A 24,465-nucleotide genomic window follows, 5' to 3' on the forward strand; every position below is an offset into this window, starting at 1 on the left:
CAAATCCCAAGCTTCTAATTATTGTAGCCTCAGCCCTTGATGTTCCATAATCCGCTGTCACTGGTTCCCCTGCTGGTCAAGGAGGCTGGGAAAAAAAAAAAAGTCTCTTAGCATTACACTATGCCCCTGTGACTGAAGGTGGGGGGGCAAACGCAGGAGCAGAGGGGGGCTGCAGAGTCATAAATCTCCTCCGAAACGCAATGCAGGAAGTAGATGAAGAGGCTTTCTGGTGATAGCTGCTTCTGTTGTGCCTCCCCCACTTATCATCATTTCCCTATCTCTCTCTCTCTTTGCTCTCACTCTCATTACTCCTCCTCAGATACGGCAAGTCTACATTCAGTTTTCTCTTTGCTTAATATCAATGTCAAGTGTCCATCCTTCTGTCTTCTCATGGAGGACACACATCCCTGTGGCAGGTACTGAACGCAGTTTAAAAGATGGGGAATAAATGAGTTTATGCACTGCATTCTGCTGCTAAGCTACATGCTTGTATTTCACATTTGAACCATGCCTTATGGGCACACTGCCCATCATCACGGTTGATGTGAAGCTAATGCAGCCAAGCGGAGGTCAACCCACTTTCTCTTCAATTCATTCAGGAGGCATCATTTACTGTGTGTTTGGAAGTGCAGTTGCAATTCATGTAGTGAAAGTGACACCAAACCCGATTTACAAGCCAGAAATTCTGGGTCAAAATGTCCCTTTCTCCCTGTTATCTCTACATAACTGCTGTTCTTTTGTACTTGCTCCAGTTTACCTCATCCTCTTCGCTCCTTTCTCATACTTTGTAGCTATCCTTCCTCTTCTACTCTTTCTTTGTCTTGCTCTTTTTCTCCCCCCCAAACTCTCTTGTCTCTGCTTCCACTTTATATCTCTCTCAAACCCTTAGGGCTTTTTCTTCAACTGCAGTTTTAGAGCAATTGATTATACCACACTCCTCCTCACCATCGCTCTTTCCCTGTCTGCACCCCAAACACACACACACATACACTCATCTCCCTTTCCTACCTCTCACGATACCGCTGTACTTGACTTTTTTTTTTTTTTTTTTTTTACATACATTTCTCTTTGCCTTTGCAGCAGAGAGAAGGGAGCCATGTGGCGGACACGCACACACACTGATGGCGAGGCTTTGTGCAAATAGGCATAAACACACACTCTTACAAAGGACAAATCCTGAGAGACAAGAGGTCCAATCTCTGTGTGGAAGTGAGAAGAGAGGAGCGTTCAAAAGAGAGAGCACACGCATATTTACATCCTTTCCATCTCTTCTCTCACCCACTCTGACTCTGCCTCTCTTTCCCTGTCTCTCTGCCTCTCTCTCTCCTCCTCTCCCTCACACATGCACAGGCAGACCCCCCTCTCACACAGGAGTAGATAGAGAGCGGTGAAGAGCAGAAGGAGCTGGGTGGCAGAAGAGAGGCAGGAGGGCTGTTGTTGATTGAACAAAGCCAGGAAAGGAGTGCGCAGTCCTGGAGAGAAGAGCAGCTGTGAAATGCCTCGAATGGAGCCTGCCAGCTACTCCTGCAGAGACCTGAAGGTAAGCCTCGTGCACCGCCGATGGAGAAAAAAAGCAGAGGAAGAGACGGAGAGAGGAAGGCAAAAGAGGAGGAGGTTTCAAAGCCGCTGATGCATGGTACGACCGTGGCTCCACGTACAAGCTGCCTCCTCTCAGTTTGTCTGTGGATGGCATCACACGCTGTGATTGCATTATGTGTTTCACTGCACAGCCACAAATCCCATCTGGAGTGGCTTGACAAATAAAAAGTGTGCGTTACTTGACTCTTTCAAGTAAGAAGATCAAAAACTATGAGAGTCAGATAGCTGGAAACAGAGACAAGGGCAGATAGCAAGAGAAGATGTGAGACAATACACTTCAGGAGCAGGAGAGCAGGAACAGGAAAGTGATGGTGGGGAAAGTGTCTGGATCACCCTCATCCATGAGTTACATCCTTTGTTATCATCACATCTTGCCTCCTTCATCTTATGTCACCGCTGAGATACATACGTAGCTCATCACCATGCATCTCCTTGCCCTCATGGCGGGGGCAGGGTAATCAAAAAGCCAATGGATTTCTCTGACGCAAGCAGAGAAAAGCCAACACTCCTGCTGTGCGTGCACACTCGTGTGCAGTGTTATAGTTCTCTCAGTGCAATGCAGGAGTTTCACAAGCGCAGCAGGAGCAAACCTGCCGTTCGTGTGCATCTATCTGTGTGTTACTGTAACTGCATGTGTGTGTGTGTGTATGTGTGTGAAGGAGGGGGTCTTGTGCCACCAATACACAGCGCAGCATGTTTCAGGTCTTTGAATACGTTGGATAAAAGCAGGAGATAAAGACGTGTCGTAGTGATAGCTGTTGGCGATGTTTTCATGAATATTGTAGGCTACATCAAAAGCATTGAGAGAAAATCATTTATATTGATTCCCCTGAAACGCTCTCTGGGCTGAGGATTAGGGCAGCTCGCTTTAATGTCTGATATACACCACTATTTTCTCGTTCACTGTAGCTGCAGTTCAGTGCACTCATCTCCAGAGTTGTTGCTGTAAAACTTTGATGACAATGCAGTGAGCTTCGCAGTCACATTATTCGAGCACAGTTTCTCCCGAAGCTCCTGTCCTTCCTGGCATTGTCTCATCAGGGACTGTCAAGACAGCATCAAGGCAGTGAGTGGACTCAATCATTATTTTTTAATATCTGTTCTCTGGAACACTGTGTGGGAAGGGCAGGCCATCTCTGCTCTCATCATTAACCACAGTTTTACATGTGGCACATTCTTAACTCAGACCAACTGGAGCGAAAGGAAAGGAAAAGCCCAGTCTGACGGAATGCTTTCTTAATACTGGCCTCTGCAACAACACCTGCTTATTTTCCACACTTCAGGCTACTTTTATCACTGTGATCTACCACGACCCTGCTCACAGCTGGCTGAAGCATTATTGGCTATTTAAAAAGTGCAGAGGGAAATGTGAACGGCTAAGATTTAATGGTTTATGATGGATGGCCTTTTGACCTTATTATCAGCGCTATCACTGTAGCTGCAACTCAGCACTGTGTTCCCCTCTCCACTCCTGCTGGGTTATTATCCATGTCCTGATCTCCCTAACAAGAGGACAAAAGAGGGTAAAGGCCAGATGTAATGCTCAGCAGGAGACCCTCAAAAGAGAAGACGCTGTGAATAATTAATTTGATCTGTTTATTTTGTCAAGACTGGGTGTCTCTCGGGGACGTAGGGAAAGCTCCGTTCTTCAAGCAGATCTACATTCTCTAATACCGCAGCGGCGCATTTGTGTCAAGAGCTTAGCAAGGCGTGAAGATTTTTTTTTTTTTTTTTTTTTTTTGTATTTAGTGCTCTGGAAAATGTGTGTGTGTGTCAGAGCACTGCATAAAAATACAGTATTTTTTTTTTTTTTTGTAAGGCTGTTGATAGACCTACATGAAGATGTTTTATTTATGCAGCACTGCTGAATGAATTGTCATGTATATATTCTCCATCAGTGCTTCTTCCCTCTTTGAGAAAATAACTTCGTGTATAACTCACAAGTCATAGCCTTGTTCTTTGTTAGCTCTTTATGAATACAATCTCTTATTATTTGCACGGAAGAGACAAGTAGCATAAAATTTCTTACACAATCTTATCATCCCCCAAAGAAAATCACTGGCTTATGTGCTCATAAATCTGCAACCAATGCAAATTCAAGCCCCTGTGTTTACGGTGTTTTAAAGTGTCACCTACGATGCTGTGTAGCAGATTTACGGTGGGACCCACTCACTGATTCAGCAACGACTACACGATGCATGCATTTCTCCCGCAGTCCTGTCACACATAAAGTTGATACAGTGCTGCTGCTCCAGCCTACACGCAGCACAAACAAACCCTCTGTTTGGCAACGAAATGGATGTTTCAGCGATCACCTCTTTGTTCTATGTTTGTCTGCTTGGCCAGCACACCTATGCCAACACAAATGGACATGAAAGTGTACATATGCATGCACACACATCAGTCCCCTGTTAAGAGATAAGGGCAGAAAATGCAGTTTGCTGCCTCTTTGATGATTATACCTTTCAGGTGTTTGGAAGGAATATCATTTATGTCGTTAATCCACCTGGTTACCAGGAAGACTGTTCAGTGTACTCTGTCACAGATTACACTTGACAACTGTGAAAATGCAGTTCTGTATACATCGCATGTCCACATTAACTGGCTCTGAAGAATCTTGATAATGGCTTGGAAGTTTTACAGTATCTCCTGGTAAACCAATAGGGCAACAGCAGCCTTTATCTGCAGTTATTTTAATAAAGGAGGATGCCTGGTACTATTCATGAGGATTCCTTTAGTTGACACAATGGGAGAGATGCATTAATGTCTCCTGTCCAGCTGATAAGTATTCAGGTCAGGAAAGTTTAAGTAAATCACACAAGGGTTTGTTTATTGTGTTCCAGGATTGCTGCATGTATCATACAAGCACTGCATGCACAATCCCTTTTATTGGCCAGTATACCAAATGTCCATGAATATGATTTACTTGCATCAATGTACAGACAGTGAGTGCTCTGCTAAATTCACAGTACAAACTGATTCATGAGGTGCAAGGCAATGGTGGTTATAGCAAGTTTTACCTGGGGTGGCAAGAGGCTGGCATGAGGTTTCACCTTTCAACTTTTATGCTGAACACGTTTTCTTTCCAAAAGAAGTTTAAGCAATGATCAGAGATAATATTTAGAGGTTTTATTTATTTTTATATTTTATCATACACGATGACAAGCTAAGCTAGCATGCTATGAGCTATAGCTAGGCTATGAGCTGGCTAGGAACAGTCAGCGACTGCTGCAAAGATTTGATGATATATAGACGCACTGTTGCAAATTCTCACTTATTGAGGGTGAGACATCTGCAATTAAGCGCAAAAAACAAATGACAACACCTGGCTGACACCTGGCACCAGCAGCAACAGTCGACAACAAGGAGTCAATGATTGAGATTAGATGAAGCAGATTGTGACATCGATTGGTGGATTTTCCTGGGTTGTGGGGGCAAAATTAATTTATAAATTTATAACTGGTGAGAAGAGAAGTTTACACCAATTAGGAGAAATATCCTGAGCTTTCAACACCATTTTTCAATATTAATTGTGTGCAAATATGGTAAAAACTGGGGTACCAAGACCTTTTTTGGAGACGGCAGGTGACACCCGCCATAGATACAAGCACAGTTTAACTTAAAAGAGGACATTCAGTACATGCACACTCTTCATTTTGAGTATTTGATTAAAAAAATGTCACTGCACTATCATTAAGATGTATAAAGCAAAAAGTGAAATCAAATAAGTCTGAAATATCTTAAATCAAGGCAACATATGCGTGTTTCTGGTCTGACAAGTTTTATCCTCTTACCAGGCAGTTTTTATTTCACTTGTTTCAAGCTTTTTTGTCCTTAACTTTAAATCAAATAAAAAATTGTCCAACTTCTTACTGAGATTTTATTACTAGTTCTGACTAACTTAATGCTTGAAGCTAAGCTTCCCAGAATTAACAAACTGTTTGATCGACACTGACAAATGAGACAGAATCTCATTGTACTCTGACATATGTACTTGTTTTTAGTCTGGATGCAGTACTTTTAAGGTAACTATGGCTTCTCTGACTAGATACTTTAACTTACTTTAAAAATCTTGCTGTGTGAAATTTTCCTGTTCCGTTTGCAGATGATTGAGCTTGTTTTAAGTAATATTTCCCACATTCTATGGCTTTTTTCCCCTTGTTTTTGAGAGCTGATTTTTTGCAGTGTAAGAAGCGTGAGCATCCATCACCCAGGGGAAGCACATCCCCGTAAATTTGCAGCTCATTAACACGGATACGAGAAATACTGTGCGAGAGTGACAGCATGGAATTTTCTATTTGACATGCTTCTTATTTTAAAGATTTTTTTTAAAGATTAAGCAATTGCTGAGCCCTTTTTTCAACACCATCTTGCTTCACATTCACACCATGTCATCTACTTTCGGCAGCGAAGGTTTAAGCTCATCACTCAGGGACACCTTGTCAGAAAATGCACAGAGGAAAGGGTGCTTTTCTCAGCTGCTTTGGATTTTCAACATGTAGCTGTGGCGTGGTAATCTCATTTTATTCTGACTTGGCATGTGATGACTATAGAGAAGGAGGCTCCTCATTGGGACAAGCACGGGGACACAGTGAAGCATGTCAGGAATTCCAATCAAGTCCATTTGACCTTTGGCTCCTCCAGCATTCACCACGCACTGCCTGGTTCTGCTACCCCACCCCGCCATGCTCATGGCCTCCCATCCTCCCGCGTCCCATCCTCCCCTGCTCCTCTGTCATCCGCAGTGAGGTGAATCAGAAGATTGCTGAACCACATGCAGTATAGTAGGATCAAGTTTGATGTAGAAGACTTGTGTAAGTGGATCTGATTTCTAAACAGTTAACAGATCAGTTTATTGTAATATATTGTGAAATCATAGAATATGTCATGCAGATTATTATGCTCACATTCACATACGTTGCTCTCATTCCAGTTTCTTTTCCTTAGCCAGCACTGCTTTCCAATACAAAGTGGGACCTAAAGCCATAAATCACAGCAAGAGCCTGACAGAAACCTCTGATAAGAAAACGAAACAGGGTGTTGAGGAGTATGCCCAGCCACCCAACATCACACATCTCACGTCGCTTCCCTCTGTCTTTTTCCATCATGTCTCTCACGCTTCAGGCCAGTGTGGTTGAAGAGGGTGTTATTTGGCTTCAGTAAGTGTAGGGTTTAATCCCATCCAAGCTCCACTCAGCAGCAAATATCAAATCTTGGCACATCACATTTTTTAAAAAACATACTCATCTTAGTAGAGGAGCAAGGCCGACCTGAAACGTGCAGCAATAACAATTTAATAGCTATGATGGTTATGTATGGCTTCAACAACTGTGCTTTTTTTCTAAGGGTGTGCACAAATGTACTGTAAGATGGAGATTCACTGAAGGACAGAGAGATGTGTGAGTGTGTGTGTGTGTGTGTGTGTGTGTGAGGGAGAGAGAAAGAGAGAGAGTTGGACATATCATTAGGGAAATTGTTTCTCCAGTGTGAGTCGAACGTCTCGGTGCAGCAGTGTCACTCCAGAGAAGGTCATCCATGAGAAGGACACTACTGGATACACTCAGCTCACTATCGGGCATAATGGGGAAACGGGAGGGAGGGACGGTATGAAGTTTGTGTGTATGTGTGTGCGCACATGCACGAGTGTGTGTGTGTGCGTGCGTGTGAGCTTGTTGGGCCTGCAGCCAAACTCGCTGGGGACGTTTTTAGTCATTTGACCCGCCCGACCTCAAAGTGTCATAAGTGAGCAGAGATAGGGATGAAGCCATGTTATTTTATGGACCAATCTTAGCCCGGGACATAATCATGACAGGCCTGGTGACCATGACTCCTTGCTTTCACTCAAGGGGAGGAGTGACGGAGTGTAGGGAATCAAGGAAATAGAAAGTTCTAGAGCTTCCATGGTCAGGGAATTGAGACAGCAGATAAGCTGGACGACTCTGCCAGTGTAGATATCCATCTGATGCAGTGACTCGGTAAATATAGCTGCTGATTCAATTCTCTTAAAAGATCAGCTCGGCTGCAACCTTTCTTTCTTTTTCCTTCCATTTTCTCTTTATTTCTGTTTTTTTCTCTGTCTCCTCTGTGTCAGCAGTGTATTTGATGAACTGACAGAAAACTGCAAGCCATGACCTCAGAATCTATGGATGAGTGCCCACTTATAGTCAAATTTGTATCATAACCTAAGGCATACTGCTGAGTTTGCAACATCTTACTGCCATTTGTAACCCTGTCATGCTAAGCAGCATAAGCACTATTGTCAGGTCAGAGCCCGGTCTGTGGACGTGTTCCCGAGATATATATATAAAAGAAAATACTGCTGATTTTTATCATTCCTGAAAAGTTAACAGTTTCGATAGAAAACTTGTACAGCAGCAAGCAGCATTCTCAGCATTTGCAAAACAAGCACGTCTTTGCAAATTTCAAGCAGGAAACTGTGTTTCTCCCCAGGCTGGAAAAACTAAATTGATTACCTCCATATAATGGGAAACAAAAAACCTAATTCACAGAATGAAACATTTGCAATTATGTTGATGAAGTGAGAATTATAATTCAAGTAATTAATCTGTTGCTGCGACTTTATTAGAGCAGTGATTAGTATTGATAAAAGCCTTTGTTGGCTCAGCTCCAAGCCAGCTTTTACCTTTCGGAACTGTACATCAAGCTGACAACACAAGTTTCCAAAGTTCTGAAAATGGAAAAAATTAAATCATGAAGTAAGTGCTATTCAGTACAATACCAGCCCCAGGGGAAAAATTATAGAGCTTGCCACAGGTTAGGAAAAAAGTCACATTTTGCTGTGCTCTGTGCAGATTATTGTTTACGGCGTGCAGCTTCAGCAAATAAGGAAAACGTATGTCCTGTAGATATCCCTTAGGAAGCAAGTTTGCTGGTTTACTAGTACCCCTTGGCTTTAAGCACAACAGATGAGTGCTCTTGTTATCAGGACACAAACACAATTCAGCCAAAGCATCCTGTCACTCTCCCGGTAACAAGATAAATGCCTGTTACCCTCTTAAAGCGGCGAGATAAAACACCCCAGCTGGTATCCATGTTCGAACACCTCTCATTTGGACTTGTTGAGTCTGCTGCTGCGAACAGACGCCACAATCACAGCCCTGCTGAAAATACACACAGGTCTGGAGTTCGCAAATCTCTAGGGATTCATGTTTAATTCATGAGAGAACCTAAAATGAGTCAGAAAGCGAGACCTTGCAACCCCTGTAATGTATTCAGCGAGGTTTGTCAGAAGCCTTGTGTGTGTCCCGCGCCTCTGCTGTCCGTCTGTCTGTCTTCTCCCTGCTCAGATGCCTGTCACGTCACTCTGCCCTTTGCTTTAGACCATCAATGTCAACACTACATTCCTGTGTGGATCTGATTTGTGACGTGGTCCTCTCACTTCTCCACACTCGACTTTGCATTCTCTGTCCTTGCTTGGCGGCGATCAAATAAAGTAACATCAAAGACAGATGACAAAGAAATGTCAGATGTTGTTAAGGTCAGGAACCAAGCAAAAGCAAAATCCAACACTTCCACAACACAGACTACACCATCAGTGTTGCTGGTTTTGGATGAGGCCTGGTAGGACCTCTAGTTGCAGATAGCCTACTGGTAATAGCCTTTTTTCAGGCTTCTGATTGGCCGGCATGGCTTTAGGGTCAGGGTTATATTGCTATTGGTTTCGCTTGATCTTGACAATGCTTCATTTGTGGGGAAAACTGATTTTCAATAATGTCAGTTTATATGTGGACGAGGCTTAGTAAATTACGAGTACTTGATTTTCAAGCAACACCCAGGGGTTCTATAGGTTAATTACCTCTTGTGGAGCTCTAAAGGTGTTGTAAGATTGTTGCTAAAATTAGGGATTTATCTGAGCACCCCCCCGTCACACAAACACTCAAACCCTCACTCCCCTCCGTAACTATAGCAGTGGCTGCTATTAAATCCCACATTGTTCAGGAGACATTGAAACTGCTCCTTTTGTACTTGTCCTGTCACTTTGTACCTCACAACAGATGTTTAAAAATACCTGCTTCGGCATACAAGTCAGGAGCAGAGAAATGCTCTTTAAAATGGCATCACACACGGCGTAGCCTGTCAGTACATCACCTAGCCACACCGGCGGAGCTAAAAACAACCACAAAGACAATATGTATATTTGTTTTATGTTAGATTACATTAAAAGAGACAAAGAGTAAAAGAGACAGCAATAACTGCCTCTGATTAGAAGGATGGTGTGGCCCTGCAGGAGAAGTGTGAGAGCAGTGTGTTTGTATATAGAGAACTGTGTGTCTGTATATGTCTGCATGTGGGCACATGTACTTGTAGCAACTGGCGATGTTGGCAATGACAAGCCTGCTCTTTGGGAAAATGATGCCGTTAAAAACACTGCAGCTGAGCCTGCTTCATTGTACAGGCAAATTAGCCAACAGTGGACACTGGGTCGTCTCCCATGCGACGTTAACAGCTAATCCTTTACTTGGGCCTTCCAGCTATGAAAATGCTGCATTTTTATCATCATATTTTCTTATATTGTACATACTAGTATTAGAGACATACAGAGGCACTCTTTTTATGGTTAATCACAGTTGTACTCTACGCTTGAGGGACAGGACTGCCAGATGGAACTAGCTTCCCTTGCTTTTAAAGTGGCATTTTATGTGTTTTCACCTAAATACAGAATGCTGTGGTCTTTTGAAATTCAAATATGTATTGATATTTTAACATCTATGTGTTACTTAATTCAGCATGGCTGTATATGTACAGGGTAAGCCGCAAATGCATCTACTGGTCATTAATGGTTGTTCAGGTGTTGTATTCATGAATATCTCAACCCTGTACCCCAAAAAAAAATTTTGAGGACAACATAATTCCAATGGCACAATGTTGACCATGTTTACCATCTTAGTTGCTAACATTTGCTAATTAGCGCTAATCATCTGTTTGTCTGTACCAAATGTCATGGCGATACACACAAGAGTTGCTGAGGTATAAATGAGAAATGGAAACCTCATTGTGGCGCTAGACAAAGACATGAGGACACATCACCTGGGAATCAGGAATTCCTGCCAAAGATTTGCTGCAAATCCATTAAGTAGATGTTTGGATATTTATGTGTAAGTGGAAACTCTGACCTATTGGTGGCACTCACGGAAAAGCCAGAGGATCATCAAAGAATGTGTGTGTGTGTGTGTGTGTGTGTGTGTGTGTGTGTGTGTGTGTGTGTGTGGAATAACAGACCGACTGACATTGTCAGCTATGTTGCTAACGTGGTTTAAAATGTGTAATTACAAAAAAATAAACAACATATTTCTGGAAGGCTGATTTATGTGGTGCTCTCGTGACACCACACTTACTAAGGTGGGGAATTTGAACTGAACTCAGTTCCATTAGTAATTAAAGTATGGGAGTTGGAGTGATGGCATTTGGCAATGGTTTCTTTTGACTGGCCTCCCCATTGTGGATGTGAGAGAGCTGTGTTGTAGCCCCAGCTACCATTCATCTTCAGATTTAATTGTCTTACATATCAATGTCCTCCATGAGGTCATGACTTCTTGCATTGTGTGCATTTTCATAATTTACAAAAATAAAAAAAACAGGATAATATCTAAGTGTAAAATCTATTTCTATTGATCTCAAACAGTACCACTTTTTCCTGAACAGAGGCTTGTAAATTTTGCATTTCTCTTATTTCCCAAAGTTAAATCTCTATTGATGTATAAGCTGATAAGCACAGATTCTACCAAATTCTGGCTTCTCAGAACCACAAATTAAATCTCAGTGAGAAGAGATCAAGCTTGAAAGAAATGAATTGTTCACACATAAAAACTGACTGGTGGGAACATGTATCTTGTCAGACAAAAAACAAACGGAAATTGCCTTGATTATGATGTTTCATCTTTATTAGAGTCACTTTTTGCAGTGAAAGTAGTTAAAAATTCTTCACATACACTACAGCGTTATATCTTGAATTTACCAGTGTAATGTCATAACAGTAAGTTCCCTGTAGAGTCTATACCTGTCTAACAAAACCCTTCACACTATTTGGACAAAATATTACAACCGATACAAATGCAAACATCTTACTCTGTTGAAGATTTGACCTTTTAAAGCGTATAGTTCAAACTGCCCTTGTGGATTTCTGCGGGTTCTAATTACAACAGTTGGCAAATATTGACACATTGACAAATTGAGGAAATATAAATGACAAGTAGAAAATAATGTGCCTGTGGGGTTGAACTATACATCAACACAACATTGTTAGCGTGGACATAATGTATGTACTTTTCAAAGAGGTTGTGTAATTTCGATAGCAGAGGGCTGAAAGGTTGAAAGGCCTGATGGAAAAACCTTGTACGTGCTTGGAGGGCACTGTAGCTTTGACCTGTATTCTCTGTTGTATTGGTTCATTTCAATATTGTTGATCAATCAACTGAAGCTCACTGTGCTGCTGCAAATACCAACAAATATGCACGCCTTAAAGCCGAAATCATGGACTATTTTACCTCCTTTTGTCTTCCAGGTGTTGAGCTTCAGCTGAGGATGGCAGGAGATTCTCGAGTCCTCATGGACCACAACATGGAGATAGGAGTCACACCTGCACAGGTAAACCGCACAGCCACCACTGGTCAAACGCTTTACTGATTAACACAGTCTTTCCACAGCTTGGAGAGAAAGTGTGAATCATCAGAGAGGTTGTGAAGGAAAGGCATGGGGATGGAGGCTCATTGAGAGAGCTGAAAAAGAAATGGAGAAGATGTACAGAGATGGGAATGATTAGTAGGGACAGAGCGATGTGTGTGAGAAAGAAATACCAGACGTCTCTCAAGAATGGTGGGAATCAGGGGGGTGAAAAGGTTGTTCGATATATAGTAGATATGCTGTAGGCGTGCCTTATAGATTAAATAAACAGTGCAGATTATGGATCAAGTGTAGCCAAACCTGTTTTTGTTTTTCTACCTCTGATAAATATATACTTCAGTTCCCAAAGCAGTGGAGATAAGGAAAAGGAACACCACACACTGCCATAACAGATGGTGGAGGTGCACTGGTTATCTGTCCTGATTCCCCAGCTGATTTAGATTTATACTTTCTACCCAGAAAGGCTCAATAAGGGAAAACACCCACCACTTACGACTGCCACACAAAGAGAACTAATTAATTTGTTTATTGACCATCAAGCCCATAGACTGTATTGACTACAAAGGCCAAAGATTGGACAGCACTGCTTTGACAGCTTCATCTATCACTCAATTAACCCTGTCTCAAAGTGTGGAAATGAAGAGGCCTATTCAGGCTCTTTCATTTAAAAGCTCTGTAGTAGCGATTAACAACAATTTAAAAAAAACAACTGTGTACATTAACTGATGTCGTGAGTGAAAAGTTTTCCTTGCTGAGACATGCTGGACTGACTGTGCTCTGAAGCTGTGTTTGATCCCAATATCCCTGAGTGCAGCTGGTAATAAGGGAGCCCATTGACATTTAGTGAGTGCATCGTCATCAAGCCCCTAATTGCGATGCCGGTCAATAAGCATTGTCTTTCAATTCTTCTTTGTCAAAACGTTTCTTAAACAGGCATCACTTCACATCAATATCTGAAAACTCAATACAGTACATGCAGGCCTGACCGAAAGTGCATGTACAGGGCAGCAGTGAAACAGCAGCTGACACCTCATGGAAACCATCCTGAATAAAGCTGTCTGACACACTTTATTACCCAGGCTCTGCGATCGAACCCACTGCAGTATTATAGTGACTTAGATTATGCCCTTCCCTGGCTGAACTGTGAGAGTCACTGTCTTTGTGAAAGAGCAAAAGAGTAGTCAGCGTACCCACAACAGGATATAACTTTGCTAGTGAGCCTCTATAGGGCAGCGGTTGTCAGACTAGGGAGATAATAAATTATGATTTATGTAGGGAAAAACATCAAACAAGAGGTTGTTGATGCTATGGTGCTGACCTTTATTTCACAACTGGATCTTTTTTTAAAGTTGCTTCCCCTATCAATGTCAGTGATTGGTTAAAAAAAAAAAAAAAAAAGACAGAAATTGCGAGGTAGAGTTGTGATCTTGTTTCACCTTCTGAAAGGGGGCCATGGCAGAAAAAGTTTGAGAACCGCAGCCATAGGAAGATGGATCACAGATGTCCGATTTGCAGAGAGAGATTCAGAGGACACAGAAGCTGTTTTTTTGCCTCAACACAATACATTTCAATTGTCAAGTCAGACTGTGAAGTGTCAGTGTGCCGTCATCATGTCCTTGTCTGTTTGAAAGGTGCCTTGCAACTCTGTCCTTCTGTATCTGTGTCTTTCTGTCTGTCTGTATGTATGAATGTGCACAAAATGTCCAAAAAGAGGGCCCATCTCTGGCAGCTGGATTCAATGCAGAAACACATTGTCGGGCTGCGTGGCAGTGATTGTTTTTCATAACCCTAAATGTGTTAATGCATGCGCTATTAGAATCCTGCGTGTACTCTATGAATGAATGGTTCTAGATAAGTGCAACGTGTGTCCCCAGGCATATGCCAAAGGATGCCATAAGGCTCTATTGGGGAAGGATGGAGGATCTGTTCCTATCCAGGCCTGCCAATGTCCCAGAGGGTGCGAGGGGAGGGAACACAGGGGACAGGGAGGGAGGCAGGGCACAGCTGTGGGGCCAGATCGCCTCGCTGGAGCTGAGCCAATATAGACAAAGACCTGGGCGTCCTTGTGTTCTTGTTTTGTCCTTACTCTCTCTTTCTCCCTGTATATCTGTGCATAGACCGACAGCCACAATGTCACTGTGGAGTAGCACAGAGCAGTGACTTTGTAATGCCTCTTAATTTTATTCGTCTCTTGGCCAGCAGCACAGAGCAGTGTATAAAGGCTGAAAGAAAACCTCATTAAAGAGGTTCACACCTACACCCACAAACTCAATATAACTGAAGAAAATATTAAAGGAAATAAATTGTTTTGGCTACTGTAAATTAGACCCCTGTGGAGAAAAACTTTAAATTGCCACTGTTGTCTCTCCCTCTGTCTTTCTGTCGTTGCTCCTTCCTCCTCCCTTCACTTTGCCTCTCTCTCCTCTCTTTATCTTTCCTCTTCCACGCAGGTGAAGAAGCTTCCTAAACATTTGCGGGAGGCTCAGATCTCGACAGAACGAACCCACTTGATTTCAGACCCGGCGAAGAAGCCACGTCAACGATACGTGCAGAAGGACGGCAAGTGCAACGTTCATCACGGAAACGTGCAAGAGACCTACCGTTACCTCAGTGACTTGTTCACTACGCTGGTGGACCTACGCTGGCGTCTTAGTCTCTTCATTTTCACCTTGGTCTATGTAGTCAACTGGCTTTTCTTTGGCTTCCTGTGGTGGCTCATAGCGCTCATCCGTGGGGATCTGGTGCATGCTGATGAGGAGGGCTGGACCCCTTGTGTGGAGAACCTCAACAGTTTTGTCTCAGCCTTCCTCTTCTCCATTGAAACAGAGACCACCATTGGGTACGGTTATCGTGTAATCACAGAAAAATGCCCTGAAGGTATCATACTGCTTTTGGTGCAGGCCATCTTGGGTTCCATTGTTAACGCCATGATGGTGGGCTGCATGTTTGTCAAGATCTCACAGCCAAAGAACCGTGCCGAGACCCTCATGTTCTCGCACAATGCTGTCATATCGGTGCGAGACAACAAGATGTGCCTGATGTTTCGGGTCGGGGACCTGAGGAACTCTCACATCGTGGAGGCATCGATCAGAGCGAAGCTGATCCGCTCGCAGCAGACCAAGGAGGGGGAGTTCATCCCGCTCAACCAGACTGACATCAACATCGGCTTTGACACGGGAGACGACCGGCTGTTCCTGGTGTCGCCGCTCATCATCTCCCACGAGATCAATGAGAAGAGCCCCTTCTGGGAGATGACACTGGCTCAAATGGAGAAGGAGGAGTTCGAGATCGTGGTTATCCTTGAGGGCATGGTGGAGGCTACAGGTATGAAGCGGGGTGATTAAGTGAAGGGGTAAAGAGAGGGGGAAAGGTGGAGTGGGAGGACATATGGATAATGGATAGATGGAAAGAGAGAGACAGAGATTGATGAAATGTAGGGTGTGCGAAGTGAACTGAGTGGGAAGGATGGATAAATGCATGGAGAGACAGAAGAGGATCACATGGAGAGATACATTGCTTCAAAGAGAGGAGGGGCAGGAGTGAGTATCTGAAAGTGCTGCAGTTTGCAAAAGATAATACAGAGAGACGAACATTAGTGAGCAACTAACAGACTCTCGACTCTCGAAGTGAGACAAAAATAATATGAAGCATTTCAGTCTGCATTTTGCACAGGTTTTAATGAAAACTTTATCATTTCAATGATTTCATAACAGAAGGCGAGGAAGGTGTTTCTTTCATTAATGCCACAACAACAAATCATCTCTACACATTTCCAAATATGTGTTACTTCAGCTGAGGCAGGTGATGGAAAGCTCATCGCGCCACCGCCGCCTTGAAAATGCTCTCTGCTCTCTCTGCGGCCCGCATTTCCACTGTTGCTACTTCAAGGTTATGTCTTTGATACTGTTTATTTCACAATGAATGAAGTGTAGCTACCCACACTGCTGGTCTGTGTTTTGGGTAAAGGCCAAGCAGTCCTGAAAAGTGCTCCGGGCAGGTTACATTTACGAGGCAGACATGAGCAGGTGTTTCTGTAAAGTTCCACAAAAGTCCTGTTTCCAGCATGAGGGGAAAATGTGGGAACTTCAACTTCAACAATTAAAGTGAGACAACAGCACATCACGATGTCCGTGCGTCACACAAGAGGTTTTCAAAAACACTCAGTTGATGATATTCAAAGATCGTATTTTGTCATTTTTGAAGAGAACATCAATCCCCTGCCATTCATAATTATAATGTGATGAAGACAGAAGCATTTTCAGCATGATGGCCAAAAGCAAGCTGTTAATTTGCTGTGCCAGTGTGTTTTCTGTGGGGTATTGGCTAAATCAAGCATTGTTTATATGCCTAAGCTGCATTGTTTACTGGCCTTTGTTCAAAGACTAATTATAATCCACTCATTTTAAATACAATGCATTATACATGTTACTAATTTACTTTATTGGTTATCATCATACTTTGCATCAGTAAATAAGACACAGTGGTTGATTAGTCTCGTGCACGTGTCTTTTTAAAAACTCAGCCCGAGCTCCCTAATGCGATCAGGCATGGCTTTGCATGCATCTGAACATTTCTGCTCTATTTATTTTTTTATTTTCTTATTTATTTAATTTTTTTTTCCCCTTCAAAGCACCAGCAGTCATCATGCTTCCTGCTCACGCTGCTGGATGTTTGACTCAGGCATTAAATCACCTCTCGCTTCACCGGAAGAGACCATGGCATCATGCGGGAGTTATGTCGTCACCGTCCTTGACCGCTGGGCACCAGACCAATCTGACCACCCAGTAACCCTACTGTACTTCCTTCCCCCGCTTACATCAATGAGACTTGTTAAACACGGTGTACGCCGACAAATTAAATGATAGCTTAAGTTCAAATGTGAAAACTGAAGACGCACCCTCACAAGCTATTTTAAAAGTGATGACTCTGCCGTCAGTGTAGCTATGTATCAATGAATGGATGCCCGCATGCTGTCGTCTGCAAAAAAAACATTCTATTTTTCTGATCCAACAGGAAAGCTTATTAGATACTTGACAAATTCCATGAGCGATGCCAGGGGAGAGATACAGTACAAACATTTACTTTTTTCACAGTTGGAAAAGAAACTTATGGCTCATATGAAGCAAGTAATGATCTCATATCACTCTATCAAATTGAGGAAGATTAAAATCAGCATGTGATGATGTCCACAAAGTGCGCAGGCTCTATGTACTGTAGAGTGAAAAGTCACTATTAAGCAAAATATGCACTACATCACAAATTGGATGCTGTCACAGAGAGTGGAAGTGACAGATAAGTGGGTGGTGAAATGGCTTCATTTTCCCTTTAATGGCCGGCCATTACTTGCTTTCTCCCTTGACATCCAGCCCGTGGTTTTAAGCATGATTGTGAGTAATCACTAACGGCATTTGTTTCTCGGGCACTCCTACAGCATTTGGGATAAAGAGTGAAACAAGACAATGACTTACTAAAGAACGTTCTGCCTTCCTACTTCATGACACAGCTTAATTGCACTAATGAAAATACATGCAATAGGAACAACACACACTCAGTTACAGCCTCTTAGTTAATGAATGCAGAGCAGTTACAAAATGTCACAATGAACTATGAAAGTATGCAATTAAAGCCCACATACATAATGAAGTGACATAAAACTGTGTATAAAATCATGTTTATATATCTGACGCTCAAAATCAAGCTAAACTCGCAAGCAATTTAAATGACATGCAATTCTCCCCAGTGCCATCATCTTTACTGTAGTTGGAGCTTTTTTTTTTTTTTTTACTTATCTAGCTGCTGCAGGGTAATAATGTGCAGAAAGCTATTTTAGCTCTTGTGGAAAGCAAGAAATAATTTTCTTTTTTTCTCACATTTAATTTCCAATCCATCTGAATGTTCATTTTATTACTAATTTCCTCAAATTTGCCCTTGATCACTTCCTCCTTTTATTCAAAGCCTTTATTAAAGTACCGTTTTCAAGTACAAATAGAGGAATTGGAAATTATGGATTTATTGAAGAGCACAGGTAGTGCTCAGTGGCTCAGTTTATGCCATCATGAAAAATGAAATTTTACCATTAGTAATCATCCCTTATTTAAACATTTCAAAGGTGGTAAGAGATTTATTAGACTGAAAAGTTATTCATAATCTAAGGACGCTTTAGCAGCACTCAGACTGAATTCTCACAGCTATCTACAAATAATCAAAGGGTCTCTGGACTCAAGATGTTTATGTACCCTGCCTGTATGTTTTGTTCTATTTGGTCAGCAAACTTACAGTTCTTTGCCTCTAAACAAAAAGTGATTAAGCTACAGTTTATAGTGGCGTTCCTGGTATTAGTTCTGCTGTGCCGAAGGCCCAGTCATGTGCGTCGGTGTTGCCGACAACAAACCCTGTTTTCATTATTGACGTGTCTGTGAAGATAGCAGGTTTAAGGCTGCTTTGTTCCCTTTACAGTAAATAGTTTGTATACATAAAATAAAGCCAGCTTTATTTCGTTTGTCAGACTCCAGAAAACATCTTGCATCAATAATGTTGCTGTGTCTGAGAGTGTCTGCAGCTGTGTTTTTCGTTCCACTTCCCAGGAAAATCTGGAAAAACAGACACCTATAGCAGGGCTTAAAAGGAAGTTTTAGAAATGGGTACTATTAGTGGTTTGTCCTCAGAGAAAAGTCCAGTTATATTGTCGGCTATCTGGGCCAACAGGACAGCTTAGTTAACAGTACGCATACAGAGCAAACAGTCTTTTCAAATAGAAATATTAACATGGAAATATTTAATTTCAACACCAATAATGTTGGGAATAAGATTTCAGAGAAGTGATGCACTGTAACTGTTTATCATGTGTTTTCAGAACAACAGGCCTTCAGAGCAGCCGGCTTTTGTTTTCGAGATAACAGGCCGTCGGACAAATGAGCTTTCAGTCCCATGGGGCATTTTTCAGACTATTCCAGCTTCAGAATAATGGGCCGTCAGAAAAATGAGAAGTTCCCTGCTTATGTGCAGGTCTGAGGACGCATGCTTTCAAAACCTGAGTGTCAAGTTTTATTCCTACAAAATTAAACCTGAAAATCACACAAGCACAAGGGGTCGAATAATGTGAATTCTGTAACCTCTTTTAGTATAACGTCTCATCTGTCAAATCTTGAAACCCATGAACACATCACAGCACAAGTGTCTCCTACGCACACAGCACCCTGCAGCAGACTTTTTCAGCCAATTGTATAAAACATAAAAACACAGGTGTTCTTACAAAAGATGCAAGAGGACAAAGCCAATTCACTGTTCTGGAGCCAAGAGTAGCAAGAAGAAGGCAGAGGAGAGAGGACACATTATCATACAATATCTGCTACTGTTAAAATCCAAAATTTGTCCTCCACTACAGATAGTCTGTAGTATCCAAAAACTGTGTGTGTGTGTGTGTGTGTGTGTGTGTGTGGCAGATGGGGGGTGGTAGTGTACTTATTTGTTCATATTTGTGAACTGATTCAGTCTCTTGAACAGGCTGTTCATTTTGATCTAATCCCTCAGGAAATAACTGCTATCAAAATGTATTTCCATAATCAAAACAATCTAAACAAACGCATGAGCACAATGCTGTGGCAGCGTCTGAGAAGAGTCTCAGTCACCCTGCTTGCACGACATCTAGAAGTCAAAAGCAACTGGACTCTTAAATTGTGAAAAAACCGTAAAAAAAAAAGACAAATCTGGATGCAACATCTTTCAAATGCTAATACGACAAGATACTAATAGATCTTCACAACACAACTGAATGGATTTGGACTCCAAAGTATTAGCTAAACTAAGAATTTAAACCAACACATCAAAGAACATGTCATCATCCTTAACAGACACTATAGAAAATCCTTCTCATTGGGACTGAAAGACGCTATATTGCCTTTGATTATCTCGTCACAGAAATAACAAACATTTCACAAGTTAAATGTGGAAACTAGGCCACTCGTATCCAGAGGGAGAGCAGGAAAAAAAAAGGTGCAAAAGCCCCTCCTCTCACCGTGACATCAGACACCATATCAATTTGGCATCTACATCTATTTTAGAGCACATGCTTGATGTTATTAGTGATAATGCATTTACAGAAAACCAGAACATTATGCAACTCCATAACTGCTTGAACAAGACATATGGTTTAAGTGATACTCCAACACAGACTGTAATAAAGAAGTGGATGTAGCCACCGTGACGTCACTACACTGATTTGAGGCCTTCAGCTTGGCATTTTGGTTGTCACCATCTTGGTTTTTTGGTGGACCATATGTAGACAAGAGAGTGGAGCTGGGGAGGATACGCCTCTATTCTGATTGACAGGTCAGCATGGTAACGAGTTGTCACTCACAAGGTGGCCATATCCTGTAACCTGCTATTGTACTCTAAAGGGGTCCATAATTTACAGAATGAACATGCTGGATTGTAGAGGGTTTGGAAATAGTGACTGAAAGCTTAAACTCATTAGGAAAATGTTTACTGAGGTCATAAATCAAGTGAGAGGTGGGGTCATTTTCTCATACGCTTACATACAATCCTACTTCTTTTTGCAACCAGTGGAGCTGCCCCCCTGCTGAGGCTGGAAAGGTAGCTGTACAAAGCTGTGGCTGTCTTTAGCTTGTGGCTAATTTAAGAGCTGAAGTCTCAGTAGACAAACACAGTACACCTGTGTGAGCTGGTAGCAGAAAGCAGTAAGGGTGAAATGGAAAATAGCAATGCTAATGCTAATGCTAATGTTGAATCCACAAGAGAGGTGATAGTGGCTAGCTTGCTAAACGCTAATTACACTAAAACCTAGGATTCATAATTTACAGTGACAACCTGTCTCATTTGTGATTAATTGTGTGATTTGTATCTGTAATTTATTCCTTACTTGTGTTTTTTTTTTCACAATGGGTGAATATATCGTGCATTTATTGTAATTATCTGCAGCTCAGCTTTATCTGCTGCCCCTTTATCATTGCAGCAAAAACTGTCACACCTGTGTATCACCTATAAACCAACACTTTTCCAAAAATAGATTTATATCTGACCCAGCAAGTGCACTTGTAAGACTTTTTTTACGACTTGCTTATTGTCAAAAATACACCTCAGAGTGACACTTTTTCAGCTGTGTGTAAATACAGCACACATTTTACGAGTCAAACAGCTCAAACCTTCTATTTAGATAAGCAGCGTTTCCATTACTGCTTTCGCAAACACGATGAAGGTTTAGAGGAAACACAGGTGCGGCTCTCGTCCTTTCTGTGTGAAATTCCTGTATAATTATGAATAATTTACTCATGCTGTCTCTCTTTCTCCTTACACCCTTTCCATCTCTGTGTGTGTATTTGTTCACCTGCTCTGATTGTGTGTGTGCTTGCGTCTTTCCATACCTTGTGCATGTGTGCTATATATTGTGTGCATGTTTGTGTGCATGTGGACACATTGGCCTCTCCATAACTGTGACAGGGATGACGTGTCAGGCACGGAGTTCCTACCTGGACACAGAGGTGCTTTGGGGCTATCGCTTCACACCGGTTCTCTCCCTGGAGAAGGGCTTCTACGAGGTAGACTACAACAACTTCCACGATGTCTATGAGACCAACACCCCCACCTGCAGCGCCAAGGAGCTAGCTGCTAAGCTTCGGGAGGGGCCACTATTGCCTCAGCTTTCGCTCCTCAGCCCTGAGCCCAAAATGCATACTTTTGACACCCTAAACCGCCTGTCCAAACCGGACCCACTCAGCCGGGATGAGGACATGGAGGAGAGGGATTCAGGGGGTGACAGAGGAGAGACCAATGGCTCAGCTGCTGCTTTGGAGGAGCCGCCGCTCGTTGATGGACTGCCTGACTGATGTGACTGAATTAAAAACCCAGGAGAGACTGGACAACAGGATGGGACAATGTAATGCTTCATTTAGTCAATGGCCAGCTTGTTCCATTGCAATGCTTGGAGATACAAGACATCTGTCTCCAGCCCCCGACTCATGCAATACTCCTCTACTAGAGTGTCAATCTATAGTATAGATTGGTTTTGTAGACTCGTAAGTACACATACACAGACACACACGTACGGTATCTATATCTACACTTAAAGGTTGGTGGCTCAGATTGTCTTTTTATAATATAATATAATGACCACTTACTGCTATAACAGCTCAAGTTGTATAATGTAAACTTGAGATGAAACTGGTAGCCATGACAAGAGTACCATGGGCTTATTATGGATACTCCAATATTCTCATTTTAGAGTGTGTTGATTCAGCTTCATTTGATTAGAGTACAAGTCTCAACACTCAGCTAATGTGTCTGACAGCAGCTTCTGCTTGGTAATGGAACCTTGTTATTGATTATTTTTTAAAAATGTGGGGGCTTTTTGTTTCATTTCTCTGTCAGTGTTGTTATTATTCTGTGTCAGAAACCCAGTTCACCTAGGAGGAAGTGTATAACGCTTCTAGTTAGCATAGACAAGAGCAGATGTAGGAAATAGTTCTATAAAAGGCGATGTCTACTGGCCACCACTATCCAGTTTTGTTTTCTTCGTACACACTTTCCTCATGGTTGTACTGTCGTGAATTATCTCATCGTGGTCGTCTCCCCAACATACTGGGAGAAAAGAAACCAGCTAGTATACCTCATTTTCTATTCATTTTCAGGGTTTGAAATTGAACAAACAAATGCTGGCAAAAGCTGTACAGTATATGCCACTGACTGACTATTTTGGTTAAAGATTTAATTCCCCTTGCCACTGCAGCAACTAAAACATTCATTCCAAGTCCTCTTCTTGGTACGTAAAGCACAATTTCCCATGAGGTGACCCCACGCTGACCTGACCTCCTACCTTGCCACCGCTACTGGCTGATGCATGTCAGTCCTACCTGAAGTGACATTCAAATGTAGATTCAAACATTTCTATGAAACATTGATGCTCAGCTGCTATCTGAAATGTCCTTGTTTTTTCTACACACACACATGAATATTTCAACAAGCAAAATGAAATACTCCATGTATCCTCTTATGTTTGTTTTGTTTTGGTTTTAAACATTCAAAAGATATTCAACCTTGCTATTTTTCAGCTACAAAAAAAAAAAAAAGTCTAGTGATGATAGGAGCAAGTTTTCTGTGTCATCTCATGAGTTCCAGTCTCTGGTGAGCCCATCACCTGCAGTATTTGCCTTCTTGTAATTATTTCCTCTGAACCTTCATCTTTCACCTTTTTGATTTGAGTCCATCTTTGTCCTCGCACACTTGTTTCACGCTGCACTTCGGCCCTGTTCCACAAGCCGCCCCGGGTCTCCTGCCTGATATGGTTTATGGCCCTTGTGACTACTATTTTGCCCGACACTTATCCTGTGAGGGCCATAGCCCACAGTTTATTGTATTCATTTTAACTTTTCGTCGAAAGGACACGACAGAGCTTGCATGCATGACTCAAACCCTATGCGTCCCATTGCTGAGTAAGTTTAATACAATAAGAACTACAGGGTATTTTCTAGGCATGCAAATTATGAGATTTCTACAATATATTACCAGATGATGTATTAATATCCAATTATCATTTATTAAAAGAAAATGAGATTCCTGATACTTTAAAATCTCCCACTCCCCAATTTAATGTTAATGATTTTTTTTTTTTTTTTTTACAGATGCTTGTCCAATCAATGTATTTATTTTCACTGTGACATTTTAGCATCTTACTATGTATTCCATTTGAGAGACGATACGTTTGTCATTAGAGAGAGAGAGAGAGAGATCATCTTTCATTGCTGGAATGTCATCTGTTTTCTGTGTGTTCTCATGGGAATAAACATAATATGGCCGAAAGAACAACATGTTCCTGTTAGATAATGTGTGCATGCATGAGCGAGTGTGTGAGAGCGTGAGAGTGTGCAGTTATTTTGCATGTAACTTTGCGGCTCAGGATTGGCAACTACCTTAATTTTAGTGTGTGTGATGCTGCACTGTATCACCTGCATTGGGACGAAATGACAGATTTAACTGATGGCAAAACTTCCACACGAGCTACCTGAAAACTGGATTAGTTCTGTATCCAATCATGAGAAGGAGACTGAAGCAACCTTTAATTATCAGCACAGAACAATCTTGTCTTGTACTGAAGCTTGAGGCAGAAATTGCTTCATGCATGCTAGGGGAATAAATATGAGGGATAACATCTAGAACTTTGTCGCTCCCCTCCCGTGTCTAAATTTGAATTCATTAATTCAAATTGTACAGCAG

The 24,465-nt window shown here is 42.0% G+C and overlaps 1 protein-coding gene across 1 annotated transcript; it reads left to right on the forward strand.

Annotated features, from left to right (window-relative positions):
- Positions 1 to 1,078: 1,078 nt before the first annotated feature.
- On the forward strand, positions 1,079 to 24,057 carry kcnj5 (potassium inwardly rectifying channel subfamily J member 5). Its single transcript, XM_076734809.1, has 4 exons — positions 1,079 to 1,540; positions 12,122 to 12,204; positions 14,691 to 15,564; positions 21,697 to 24,057. The coding sequence occupies exons 2-4, from the start codon at positions 12,142 to 12,144 to the stop codon at positions 22,080 to 22,082; spliced, it is 1,323 nt and encodes a 440-aa protein (XP_076590924.1). The 5' UTR covers positions 1,079 to 1,540; positions 12,122 to 12,141; the 3' UTR covers positions 22,083 to 24,057.
- The last annotated feature ends 408 nt before the right edge of the window (positions 24,058 to 24,465 follow it).

The sequence above is a fragment of the Chaetodon auriga genome, chromosome 7 (assembly GCF_051107435.1).
Source record: "Chaetodon auriga isolate fChaAug3 chromosome 7, fChaAug3.hap1, whole genome shotgun sequence".
In the NCBI taxonomy this organism is placed as follows: domain Eukaryota; kingdom Metazoa; phylum Chordata; class Actinopteri; order Chaetodontiformes; family Chaetodontidae; genus Chaetodon; species Chaetodon auriga.

Coding starts and splice junctions, on each gene's coding strand:
- kcnj5 (XM_076734809.1), top strand. CDS start 12,142: ATGGCAGGAGATTCTCGAGTCCTCATGGACCACAACATGGAGATAGGA. Junction 12,205..14,690: donor TAGGAGTCACACCTGCACAG/GTAAACCGCACA, acceptor TCTTCCACGCAG/GTGAAGAAGCTTCCTAAACA. Junction 15,565..21,696: donor GGGCATGGTGGAGGCTACAG/GTATGAAGCGGG, acceptor TAACTGTGACAG/GGATGACGTGTCAGGCACGG.